This window comes from Erpetoichthys calabaricus, chromosome 3, assembly GCF_900747795.2.
Source record: "Erpetoichthys calabaricus chromosome 3, fErpCal1.3, whole genome shotgun sequence".
Classification (NCBI taxonomy): Eukaryota; Metazoa; Chordata; class Cladistia; order Polypteriformes; family Polypteridae; genus Erpetoichthys; species Erpetoichthys calabaricus.
Genome location: NC_041396.2, coordinates 11,944,135 through 11,957,858, shown reverse-complemented (window position 1 = coordinate 11,957,858; position 13,724 = coordinate 11,944,135). Strand labels below are relative to the sequence as shown.

At 45.9% G+C, this 13,724-nt stretch overlaps 2 protein-coding genes across 7 annotated transcripts in view; one reads left to right on the top strand and one right to left on the bottom strand.

Moving 5' to 3' along the window:
• LOC114647755 (mannose-binding protein A-like) overlaps positions 1-13,724 on the top strand; it is a 473,727-nt gene that overhangs the window by 134,026 nt on the left and 325,977 nt on the right. The gene's annotated exons all lie outside the window — the stretch shown is intronic.
• The window catches only part of LOC114647655 (mannose-binding protein A-like), a 199,198-nt gene that overhangs the window by 7,010 nt on the left and 178,464 nt on the right, over positions 1-13,724 (bottom strand). For 4 of the 5 annotated variants that reach the window (XM_051924503.1, XM_051924504.1, XM_051924502.1 and 1 more), the window contains one exon: positions 9,562-9,693. The exons of the other annotated variant lie outside the window; for it this stretch is intronic. In XM_051924503.1, the coding sequence (XP_051780463.1) occupies positions 9,562-9,693 (132 nt within the window). The remainder of the gene's footprint in view (positions 1-9,561; positions 9,694-13,724) is intronic. 5 annotated transcript variants of the gene reach the window in all.

Genomic DNA, 13,724 nt, shown 5'->3' with positions numbered 1-13,724 from the left:
CATCACCTGTCATCAACCAGTGTGGCAAAATGTTGGGGGCTTTCCCATTTACTCAAAAAAGGGGTTTTAAACAAAAATGACAAGCACTAGATGTACCCCCGCCCCCACACACAGACACTGGTCACAGCATTATTCTTTGCTTTTGATTTTATCTCTAAACCTTTGTTATGTGCCTTGTCTGTTGTGGATTGTTCTACAAGAGATGGGACCACCTGCCCATCACCGCCAGGGACTTCCCTCACCTCTGTATGATAAGGATTTCCCACAGTTCCTGGCAGTTCGTTCTGAGTGCGCTAGTGACTGTGAGTGTTTATCATCTCTTTTGCTTGTTCTTATTGCATTTCTGACTTTATGTTCTGTTGTGGGGCAGCACGGTGGCGCAGTGGTAGCGCTGCTGCCTCGCAGTAAGGAGACCTGGGTTCACTTCTTGTGTCCTCCCTGCGTGGAGTTTGAATGTTCTCCCCATGTCTGCATGAGTTTCCTCCTGGTGCTCTGGTTTCCTCTCACAGTCCAAAGACATGGAGGTTAGGTGCATTGGTGGTCCTAAATTGTCCCTAGTGTGTGTTTGGTGTGAGTGTGTGTGCCCTGTGGTGGGCTGACGCCCTGCCCGAGGTTTGTTTCCTGCCTTGCGCCCTGTGTTGGCTGGGATTGGCTCCAGCAGACCCACGTGACCCTGTAGTTATGATATAGCGGGTTGGATAATGGATGGATGTTCTGTTGTTAATGTTCTTTCTGGATTCTATACTGGGACTTTCTTTGCATTCTGCCCAGAGGTCAAGTGAAAATGACAACGAGTATAAATAAAAATATAAATGAAGTAAGGGTCTGAACGAGATGAACAAAAACCGCAGGACAAGAACAAGGACAAAAAGGACTGCAGAGTTCAAAATCAGTAAGAAATCAAACATGAATTAATGAAATTAGAGAGCAAGAACGGCTACTTGAATAAGGAAGTGAGCCTAGAATGTCCCTTTTATCCTAATGAGAAATAAACTGACAGGATCACAACCTTTGAAGCCACACCCCTTTTACTGGGAAAAAACCTGGCATTTTCACACAGCTGAACAAAAAACAAAATGGCGGTGGAAAACAGCCCACATAAAAAAAAGCATTAAACAGAAAACCAAACGATTTCATCAGATTCCTCAGTGCCGAAAACTCCTGTAACGATATGCAACTCAATACTAGAGCCAGAAAATAACCCGTCAATAGTTTGAAAAATGACCCCAGGATCCTAACTCCTAACTGAATTTTCTTGAGTTTCCGGCAACTCCGTTTTACCTTTTTGTGCTCCACGGAGCAGGCTTTTTGGGGTCTTGTTCAAAAAGCGGACACCATTATACACCAGGGTTCTACTTTAAGATCAGGCAACCTTACACTATTTTCAGATTAGGCCCCTCGTATCAATTTTAAAATTAGGGACCCTGGTGTACCTGGCCTTACCCCCATGAACCTTAAGTTCAGGGTTTGTAGTAGGGGCAGGCCAGTCTAAGACAAACAACAGGAAGGACAATTTAAGATTAGGCGTCCGCTTTTTGAACAAGACAGTTTTGGTTCAGCACATTCTATTGAGAAATACATCTTTTTATTTATAAGGATTGCAGGTGGCCTTCCGTGTTACTAGTCTGGGCTTTCTTGAGGATACTTCCCCCTCTAGTGGACATTTTTGGAACTCTTCGAGACTTACATGGTTTGGGTTTCTTTTGCACTTAAGATGATGATCAATCTTTCTGAATGCTGTTGGCTTCAAACAAGGAAAACTTCATCAATCAACACGTTCCATTCTTGGACAGAACAAGGAAGACCTTCTCTATCTAATAATCAATGACTTTAAATATAAACCTGTGGTACAATCTGAGCAGGTCAGCCTCATCTTATAGCCGTCTATGAGCCTCTTATTGACAGCAGCAGCTCTTTCTTATGCTATATGATAAGGATATTTATTATAATGTGTACTATGTAATTTTTATGACTTTGTGTATAATTTTAATTTCCCCTTGGGAAATTATCAACCTAGAACATAAGAATGTAAAAAATGTGATGAATGAGAGGAGACCATGCAGTCCATCGAGCTTGTTAGTTTAGCAAACAGCTCAGCTGGCCCAACATCTCCTCCAGATTCTTCTTAAAGGTTGTCAAGGTTTCTGCTTCGACTCCATGTTCTTGGTAGTTTTTTTTTCCAGATTCCCACAACTCTTTGCATAAAGAAATTCTTACTGACTTGTTTTAAATGCACTTGCCCTTCATTTCCACTGATGTCCTCGAGTACCTGATTCACCCCTAAGCTGGGAGAATGTTGCTGGACCTGCTTTATCAATGCCTTTGAATATTTTGAAGAACCTGGATGAGGTCCCCATGCAGTAAACTCTGCTCAAGACTAAACTGGTTTAGGATTAGGGTTAGGAACATATGTAGGACATGTCCTTGGTCACTTTCCTCTGTACAGCTTCAAGTGCTGCTATGTCTTTCTTATAATGTGGTGGCCAGAACTGCTCACAATATTCCAGAAGTGGTCTTAGTAGTGTGTTTTATATTCTAAGCGTAATGTCTCTTGGTTTATATTCAACAGTTTTATGATATAACCTAATATGTTTTATTTGCCTTTTCAATTGCTTGCAGATGATGAAAAAGGTTGAGTCAACATCCACATTACTAACCAAGAATGGTAAACCGGATGGACGCAGGGACATCCGGCCATGGGCCGTGGACACAAAAGACGTACTGCGCAGGCGCCCCAAGAAATGAGGCGCTGCGACCACAGAAAAAAGGAGTCAGACGCCGGCGACGCACACAGCGCCGCACGAAACCCATTGCACACGAAACGGGACACACACACAAAGAGGAGGATTCCACAAGCCCCTAGCACACAAAAAAAAAAGCCGCTCGCGCCCCACAAATCCCACCCCCACCTCCAAGCAACCCCACCCCCCTACAAGCAACGGACGGGACACACACAAAGAGGAGGATTCAACAAGCCCCTAGCACACAAAAAAATTAGCCGTTCGCGCCCCACCAATCCCACCACCCCCTCCAAGCAACACCCCCCCTCCTCAGACGCCCATGACACACAAAGCCCCCCTCCAGTAACTGAAATAAGAAATGAGGTGACGCGCCCCTAGAAAACCAAAAAGAAAGGAGTCAGACGCAAGCGCCACATAGCACATGAAACGGTACACACACAAAAAAGACGATTCAGACCCACCACACACAAACACCCCCTCCACTAACAGAGATAAAAAAAAGTGAGGCTATGTGCCAAGAAAAAATGTCTCGGCTCCAAAAACGCAAAGCTCAAATAAGCAAGGGTTCAAAACTACAGCACAGGCAAATCGATTACAGCTCCAGAATAGCACGTCCCAAATCCTGCACATACAACGACGCGCCTCTCAAACGGCACAAGCAAAACGTACACGTCAAGGACATCAACGACAGACACCTGCTAAACGATTGCGCCAGTTAGCTGACAACACGTTCAATAATGAGTCCACTATTCATGAAAATTCATTGGGATTAATGAATGTCATTTGCAATCATTGTCATTCACTTAACTTCCCTGAAGAAACAACTGGCAATACAAGTAATGAATTTACACGTTGTTGTCACAAGGGTCAAATTAGACTGCCTCCTTTACATTCATATCCTGCATATCTACAGAAGCTTCTAACTAACGAAGTACCTGAAAGTAAAAAACTTTACGAACTGCATTAGATCCTACAATAGTTCATTTGCTTTTGCATATACCGGAGTAAATATCAGGCCACCAAAAGGCAATATACCGGTCCCAATCACAGAAACATCGGTGTCCACTATGAAAATGAACAGTAACAATGCACGTGACATCCGTCTTGCCACACTATTAATTATAGATGAATTTACAATGGCATCCACTCACTTACTCAACACCATTGATAAACTTCTACAAACGTTGATAAATAATAATATTCCCTTTGGAGGAAAGGTACTGTTATTAGGAGAAGATTTTAGACAGTGCTTAACTATTGCTCCACATGCCATGCGCTCAGCTATTATTCAGTCCACCTTAAAATACGCGGACAATTGGCATTGCGTTGATGAATAATAATATTCCCTTTGGAGGAAAGGTACTTTTATTAGGAGGAGATTTTAGACAGTGCTTAGCTATTGCTCCACATGCCATGCGCTCAGCTATTATTCAGTCCACCTTAAAATACACGACGACGTCATACATAAACAACAAGAGAGCGAACTACAATACATATACAGGAGCGAGACCTGATTGGTGATAATACGAAGAAACGAACAGTGCGCATATTAACAGTGAGTGTGATCCTCCTTATTACTTATCCATATTTCTAACGATACGATCACGGGTACAAAACTAGATGGTTCGAGTAACGGGACCACAAACACGCACCCGCATCAAAAACAAAAAAAAATTCACGTCGGGAACCTACAACGCGCTTCAAAAAAATGTTACGCGGACAATTGGCATTGCTTTCAAAATATACACTTAGTACAAAACATGCGATGTCCAGATCCCGAATATAACAATTGCTTATTACAACTGGGAGATGGTACACTCACCAATACAGATGTACGTCACCCAGATATTATTACAATTCCTCAACCCTTTATCTGCGACGACTTACTTATGGAGATATTTGGAACAGCAATCTCATTAGACCAAATACCCCTTTCAACACAACGGACTATATTATATCCAAAAAATATTAATGTTAATCACATTAATAACCAGGTCATTTCATTACTTCCTGGAGAGGTACGGCTCTTTCTAAGCTCTGACAAACTTGACTTTGATGACGACAATGACCATCTTAATTTACCCTTAGAATATTTGAACACTATTAACCCAGCCGGATTACCACAACACAATCTTAGCCTTAAAAACGGAACAATAATCATGCTATTAAGAAAACTTAACACTAAACAGGGTTTATGCAATGGCACACGTTTAGTCGTCAACACCGTGACACACAATGTTATTCAAGCGACAGTTCTTACAGGATCACATGCTAACAATACTGTTCTGATTCCTAGAATTGACCTTACAAGTTCTGACCTGGAATTACCTTTTACATTGAAACGCTGACAGTTCCCCATTAAACCTGCATTTGCCATGACCATCAACAAATCACAAGGACAAACCATGGACAAGGTTGGCATCTACCTCTCTGAACCCGTTTTTGGACATGGACAACTTTATGTTGCCTTCTCACGTGTTCGACGTTCATCTGACGTTAAAGTTAAAGTTATAAATGCTCCATGCCAAGGAAGACTCATTCAAGGACAAGACACCATCTTTACTACTAATGTTGTGTACAAAGAAATATTCCAATAAACCATTACACTGTGCCAAGCACTTTATTGTTTGTTTTCTATATGCATCATCCACACCTTCACACTATTCTATATCTCATTCATACATCTCACTCTTTGTCATGCCCCAACGCCAGGGGTTGGCGAGCAAAGCGAGCAGGGGGCGGAGCCCCCTAGTAAATCCCTAAATCCTTCTCAGAGTTTGCTGCCTGTAGTTCGTTGTCTCCCAGCTTGTATTTATAATTGATGTTCCTGTCGCCCACGTGTTGCGCTTTGTACTTTTTTACAATCTGTCCGTTTATGTTTGCAGTTGCAAGTCTCTAATAAAACACATTGTGTCCCCAGGATCAGACTAACAAATCTGTATCAAGTTCTGCAGTTTAAGGAAGATGGCTTTAATTGCATGGAAGCTTTAATTGTCTACTGTTTGTTCTTCCATGTATAGCATCCTGTGGCATACAGTGACATTAAATAATCGTCCTCAGGTCCAAAGCACAACACATACATAATCAAATGTAAGGGATGGCCGGCAGCCCAACCTGGCCGGGATGCCAGAGAGATGGAAGGATGGGGAAAGGCAGCTTTTTTAAGGCACTGCCCTACCCAGAACGCTAGATGGCACTTCCCCTGGTCTGTAGCAGTACCCTGGATTCCCACAGGGCATCATGGGACTTGGAGTGCTTTATCTCAGCCCTGTTGGGAACCATGGGTGCTGCCAGGGGGACGCTGCAAAGATCGTGGAGACTGATGGAATGGGAATGCCGCATTACCCAGAAGTGCTTACAGATCATGTGGACGGAAGAGCAGAAGCACTTCCAGGTTGGTGAATATATGAGGACTTGCTGGCCTCACAGAGGTAAGCTAGAGTCGGGTGGAAGATGGATGAAGCTTGCTGGGAGGAGAGGAGAAGGGAAGAAAGAAAGAAAGAGAGAAAGAAAAAAAAAGAGAAAGAAAGAAAGAAAGAAAGAAAGAAAGAAAGAAAGAAAGAAAGAAAGAAAGAAAGAAAGAAAGAAAGAAAGAGAGGAGACACTGTGTGCTGTATCCTTCATATATTGGTGGCTGTGGTGGTGGGAAACACTTGTGAAGAGTTTTCCAGAGAATAAAAATACTCTTTGTGCCTTTAACTTTTGTCCTGTGTCTTTTGTGTTGGGTTTGGGGAGCTGGAGTGCCCTCTACTGTCCACACACAGGACCAGTACAAGACAAGTAAAGAACTATACTATACTATACTATACTATACAAGATAGATAGATAGATAGATAGATAGATAGATAGATAGATAGATAGATAGATAGATAGATAGATAGATAGATAGATAGATAGATAGATAGATAGATAGATAGATAGATAGATAGATAGATAGATAGATAAAAAAGAACAATTGTAACAAATGTACTACTGGGAGCATATCTAAGGGCAGGGGGGGCAGCACAGAGTTCAGAGTCCTGACCACCGAAGAGTAAAAGCTGAACCTGTCTCAGATGCTACAGAAACTTCTGCCAGATGGAAGTGGGACAAAGGGTCAATGGGAAGGATGGATAGAAGTCCATCACAATGCTGTAGACTTTGCGGCTGTAACACCTAATAAAAATCTCTTTAATGGGAGGCACAGAAGTCCCAATGATCTCTTCTTTTGTCTGCACTAGTCATTGTAGGACATTATGATCAGAGACACTGTAGTTCCCAAACCAGACAGTGATGCAGATGGTCAGAACACTCTCAATGGCGCCCCGTAAAATGTGGTGAGAATGGGGGGTAGGTAGGCAGCCACCAAAGGAATTGGAGATGCTGCTGCACATTCTTGGCCATGAAGGTGGTGTTAATGGACAAGGTGAGGTCAGTTTCCAGGAGTACACCAAGGAATGTGATGCTGTTAACCAATTCCACCACAGAGTCCTTGATGTACAGTGGGGTGTAGACAGCACAGTCTTTTCTTAAGTCAACAATCATCCCTTTTCTATTGTCCACATTAAAAGACAGATTGTTGCACTTGCACCTGTCTGACTGCCATCGTTTCTCCATTCTGTAAGGTGACTCATCCGCACTGTAAATGAGACCCATCACCATTGTGTTGTCAACAAACTTACTGATGGTGTGAGAGCAATACGCAGCTGTACAGTTATGTGTCATGTTTTCAAATTGTGAGCCATGTTTCGTGTTTTCCCCATGTTTCACAGTAGGCCTGGTATTCTCTTCTTTCAATTCTTTGTTTTTTGTCTGTGGACAATTTTGTTTCATCTGTTCAAAGGACATTCTCCATGAAGAATTATTGTGGCTTATCAATATGTATTTTAGCAATTTCCAGTGTAGTTTTTTTATGTTTGTCTTTCAACAGTTAGGGTCCTCTCTGGGTCTCAGAAAGCAACAGATGATGTGATCAGACACTGATGGACCTCGACCTTGGAGTTCAGCTAATATCTCTTTGGAAGTTGTCTTTGGCTTTTTGTCTGCTATTCTCATGATCCTTCTGCCCATTCTAGGGTTGATTTTCCTCTTGCAGTCGCATTCAGGAAGGTTGGCTACAGTCCCATGGACCCTCAACTTCTCAATAATAATTGCAGCTGTTGTCACAGGAACATCAAGCTGCTTAGAGATGATGGTCTTCAAGCCTTTGCATTTCACATGCTTGTCTATCATTTTCTTTCTGATCTCCTCAGACAACTCTTTCCTTTTCTTTTTCTAGGACACACAATGACACCAAACAGCAGAGTGTTGACTTTTCTATTTTTAAATCAGCTAAATAATTGATTACACAATTGGAGACATGTGCATGATGTAAATTCAAGAAAACAGATAGTTTGAAAAATTACTCAAATCCAATTATTTAGGTCTTTGTATAATAAGCAGTACTTGATCTCTTGTCACGCTTGCTTTGCTTTACTTGATGACACATCAAAGGCATGCAGGTACACAGGGGACGATTGCTTTTCATGCCATCACTTTTTCAATGAACTGTAATGGGACCAACAAATTTGTCCACATCTGTTCATTACAGTTGCATTTCTGTCTCGTTGCCTTTTATTTAGGAATTTACAAGTTCAGACAGATAAGAGACAAAATTAATTCCACATCCTTAATCAGCACAGCAAGCTCCTGCAAGGGTCTCATTGTGGATGGCAGATGACAAGTCAGAGAGACACTCAAAGGTAGACAAACAGGTGACAAATGATGAACAACAGAGTAAGGCAGTGCAGAGTGATACTTCTGGTGCCATCAAATCCTGAACGTTATGTGCAGAAAACTGTAGAGGAGAATGAAGGTGAAGTCGGGGTTGCAGTAACTGCACACAGCCACATTACTTAAAACAGCTTCTTACAGAAAGTGTGAAAAACACAGAAGGTGGCACATATATTCAGTATCACTGGACAAGCTACACATTTGATCACTGCAGTATTCAGACATAAATGTTTGTGTAGTTATGGCTATTTATGGCTTGATTTTTATGTAAATAAACCGGGTCACTAAAGACCCGAGGTATGTAATAGTGCTTCCTTAAAATCCCATTCATAGCAGTGTTAACACTTTAACTTGGATATCAATTTGGCAATTAAATCCTAATATGAACAATATTTAGGAACGGCATCACAATACCATTATTGTTTATTTTGAGCATTGGCACGTTTGTTTATGGTTGCCATGGTTTTGCTATCCAGGGATGACTGGGAATGCATGATATGAAATGTCATTAACACAACATTTTAAAAGTCAGTTCCGTGCACTTCCTGATTATCCAAGATTGCAGATAGTAACAAACAATGTCCCTTTGTTGGTATGAGATTTGTTTAAATGAAAGCTCTGTTCTCTTTTCTTATTCTTTGATGTTTGTGTCGATGATAGCTAGGACAGCTTTCTGGCTGAGAACTTCTACCCACCTTTTGACTATGTCTTTGTGTGGTCACTACAGTTTCAGTTAGCTGCCCCCTGACGATGGCAAAACCTGGACACTACACTAAAACTCCTTCTGTTGTCTCTGTGACCCTGAGTCTTTAATCCCTATTGTATACAATGTCTTTTACCTTCTATAAAGTGTAGTTTTCACTTGGACATTTTGGATTTTTTATATTGACGAAAGACTAAAATCCCAGTTAAATGTATGCAACTTCTAATTGTTCTTATGTGTCTCCTTACAATATGGGGCTGTTGACATGTCGCTCTTCCTACCACAGCAATATTGAGCATCTCCATTACCACACATTTTACTAAGATTCAATTTCATAACAGGCCAGGATGCTAAGATTCTTCTTACCTGGGATGCCAACAACTCCGGGGTCACCCTTTTGTCCTACTTGGCCCTTTTCGCCTTTATGCCCTTGTTCACCTTTCACCCCATTTTGACCTGCAGGGCCAGCTTTCCCAGGTGGACCTACTACTCTTTCACCTGTAGAGAAACACAGGATCTTTGGTGAGATATGGGAAATGACCAGCTGCATCTTGTTAATAATTTTTTGTATTTATATAGTGTTTTTCTCACTACTCAAAGCGGCCAGAAATTGCAGGTTAAGGGCCCTGCTCAAGGGCACAACAGAGCTGAGTCCCTATTGGCATTTACGGGATTCGAACCGGTAACCTTCCGATTGCCAGTGCAGATCCCTAGCCTCAGAGCCACCACTCCGTTGTGATTGCGTTAAACAAATGGCCGAAGCAGCATCCTGAACTGAGCAAAAAAACAGGCCAGACTCCCCCCTAGCCTGCCCAGATAAAGATCACTCCCAGGCAGCCTGCCTGCCTACTCCAACGGTTGGGAAAAAAGGGGATGTGGCTTCGAAAATGCTAACATGATGGAAAAGTTCCATCCATCCATCCATTGTCTCCCGCTTATCCGAGGTCGGGTCGCGGGGGCAGCAGCTTGAGCAGAGATGCCCAGACTTCCCTCTCCCCGCCACTTCTTCTAGCTCATCCGGGAGAATCCCAAGGCGTTCCCAGGCCAGTCAAGAGACATAGTCCCTCCAGCGTGTCCTGGGTCTTCCCCGGGGCCTCCTCCCAGTTAGACGTGCCCGGAACACCTCACCAGGGAGGCGTCCAGGAGGCATCCTGATCAGATGCCCGAGCCACCTCATCTGACTCCTCTCGATGCGGAGGAGCAGCGGCTCTACTCTGAGCCCCTCCCGGATGACTGAGCTTCTCACCCTATCTTTAAGGGAAAGCCCAGACACCCTGCGGAGGAAACTCATTTCAGCCGCTTGTATTCGCTATCTCGTTCTTTCGGTCACTACCCATACCTCATGACCATAGGTGAGGGTAGGAACATAGATCGACTGGTAAATTGAGAGCTTCGCCTTGCGGCTCAGCTCCTTTTTCACCACGACAGACCGATGCAGCGCCCGCATTACTGCGGATGCCGCACCGATCCGCCTGTCGATCTCACGCTCCATTCTTCCCTCACTCGTGAACAAGACCCCGAGATACTTGAACTCCTCCACTTGGGGCAGGATCTCGCTACAAACCCTGAGAGGGCACTCCACCCTTTTCCGGCTGAGGACCATGGTCTCGGATTTGGAGGTGCTGATTCTCATCCCAGCCGCTTCACACTCGGCTGCGAACCAATCCAGAGAGAGCTGAAGATCACGGCCTGATGAAGCAAACAGGACAACATCATCTGCAAAAAGCAGTGACCCAATCCTGAGCCCACCAAACCGGACCCCCTCAACACCCTGGCTGCGCCTAGAAATTCTGTCCATAAAAGTTATGAACAGAATCGGTGACAAAGGGCAGCCCTGGCGGAGTCCAACTCTCACTGGAAACGGGTTCGACTTACTGCCGGCAATGCGGACCAAGCTCTGGCACCGATCGTACAGGGACCGAACATCCCTTATCAGGGGGGCCGGTACCCCATACTCTCGGAGTACCCCCCACCGGATTCCCCGAGGGACACGGTCGAATGCCTTTTCCAAGTCCACAAAACACATGTAGACTGGTTGGGCAAACTCCCATGCACCCTCCAGGACGCTGCTAAGGGTATAGAGCTGGTCCACTGTTCCGCGACCAGGACGAAAACCACACTGTTCCTCCTGAATCCGAGGCTCGACTATCCGATGGACCCTCCTCTCCAGGACCCCTGAATAGACTTTTTCCAGGGAGGCTGAGGAGTGTGATCCCTCTGTAGTTGGAACACACCCTCCGATCCCCTTTCTTAAAGAGGGGGGACCACCACCCCAGTCTGCCAATCCAGAGGCACTGTCCCTGATGTCCATGCGATGTTGCAGAGGCGTGTCAACCAAGACAGTCCTACAACATCCAGAGCCTTGAGGAACTCTGGGCGTATCTCATCCACCCCTGGGGCCCTGCCACCAAGGAGTTTTTTGACCACCTCGGTGACCTCAGTCCCAGAGATGGGGGAGCCCACCTCTGAGTCCCCAGGCTCTGCTTCCTCATTGGAAGGCATATTATTGGGATTGAGTAGGTCTTCGAAGTACTCCCCCCAAAGACCCACAACGTCCCGAGTCGAGGTCAGCAGCGCACCATCCCCACCATATACAGTGTTGACACTGCACTGCTTCCCCTTCCTGAGACGCCGGATGGTGGACCAGAATCTCCTCGAAGCCGTCCGAAAGTCGTTCTCCATGGCCTCCCCAAACTCCTCCCACACCTGAGTTTTTGCCTCAGCAACCACCAAAGCCGCATTCCGCTTGGCCTGCCGGTACCTATCAGCTGCCTCCAGGGTCTCACAGGACAAAAGGACTCCTTCTTCAGCTTAACGGCATCCTTCACTGTCGGTGTCCAACAACGGGTTCGGGGATTGCCGCCACGACAGGCACCGACCACCTTACGGCCACAGCTCCGGTCAGCTGCCTCAACAATAGAGGCACGGAACATGGCCTATTCGGACTCAATGTCCCCCACCTCCCTCGGGATGTGGTCGAAGTTCTGCCGGAGGTGGGAGTTGAAGCTACTTCTGACAGGGGGCTCTGCCAGACGTTCCCAGCAGACCCTCACAACACGTTTGGGCCTACCAGGCCTGACCGGCATCCTCCCCCACCATCGAAGCCAACTCACCACCAGGTGGTGATCAGTTGACAGCTCCGCCCCTCTCTTCACCCAAGTGTCCAAGACATGTGGCCGCAAGTCCGACAACACGACCACAAAGTCGATCATCGAACTGAGGCCTAGGGTGTCCTGGTGCCAAGTGCACATATGAACAGCCCTATGCTTGAACATGGTGTTCGTTATGGACAATCAGTGATGAGCACAGAAGTCCAATAACAAAACACCGCTCGGGTTCAGATCGGGGGGGCCATTCCTCCCAATCACGCCCTTCCAGGTCTCACTGTCATTGCCCACGTGAGCATTGAAGTCTCCCAGCAGAACGAGGGAGTCCCCAGAAGGTATGCCCTCTAGCACCCCCTCCAGGGACTCCAAAAAGGGTGGGTACTCCGAACTGCTGTTCAGTGCATACGCACAAACAACAGTTAGGACCTGTCCCCCCCACCCGAAGGCGAAGGGAGGCTACCCTCTCGTCCACCGGGGTAAACTCCAATGTACAGGCTCCAAGTCGGGGGGCAATAAGTATACCCACACCCGCTCGGCGCCTCTCACCGGGGGCAACTCCAGAGTGGTACAGAGTCCAGCCCCTCTCAAGGAGATTGGCTCCAGAGTCCAAGCTGTGCGTCGAGGTGAGTCCGACTATATCTAGCCGGAACCTCTCAACTTCGCGCACTAGCTCAGGCTCCTTCCCCTTCAGAGAGGTGACATTCCACGTCCCAAGAGCCAGCTTCTGTAGCCGAGCATCGGACCGCCAAGGTCCCCGCCTTCGGCCACCACCCAACTCACACTGCACCCGACCTCCTTGGCCCCTCCCATAGGTGGTGAGCCCATGGGAAGGGGGACCCACGTTGCCTCTTCGGGCTATGCCCGGCCGAGCCCCATGGGTGCAGGCCTGGCCACCAAGCGCTCACCATCGAGCCCCACCTCCAGGCCTGGCTCCAGAGTGGGGCCCCGGTGACCCGCATCCGGGCGAGGGAAAACGCCGTCCAAGGGAAAATGCCGTCCATGGAAAAGTTTAGAGAAAATATTGAAAATGTCCCACAAAGGAAGGGATTACCACAAAACCCTGGCTTGTGTAAGAAAGGGCAACTAAAAGGATTTTAAAAAGGATTTATTGGGCAAAAATGGAAAAATATTACCATCCATCCATCCATTTTCCAACCCGCTGAATCCAAACACAGGGTCACGGGGGTCTGCTGGAGCCAATCCCAGCCAACACAGGGCACAAGGCAGGAACCAATCCTGGGCAGGGTGCCAACCCACCGCAGGACACACACAAACACACCCACACACCAAGCACACACTAGGGCCAATTTAGAATCGCCAATATTACAATAATCTAAAATAGAACAAAGGCAAAATTCCCAATACAAAAGCCAATTTGGTTTGGTCCGTTTATAGGAGATGGACGTCTGAAGCAGAGCTCCG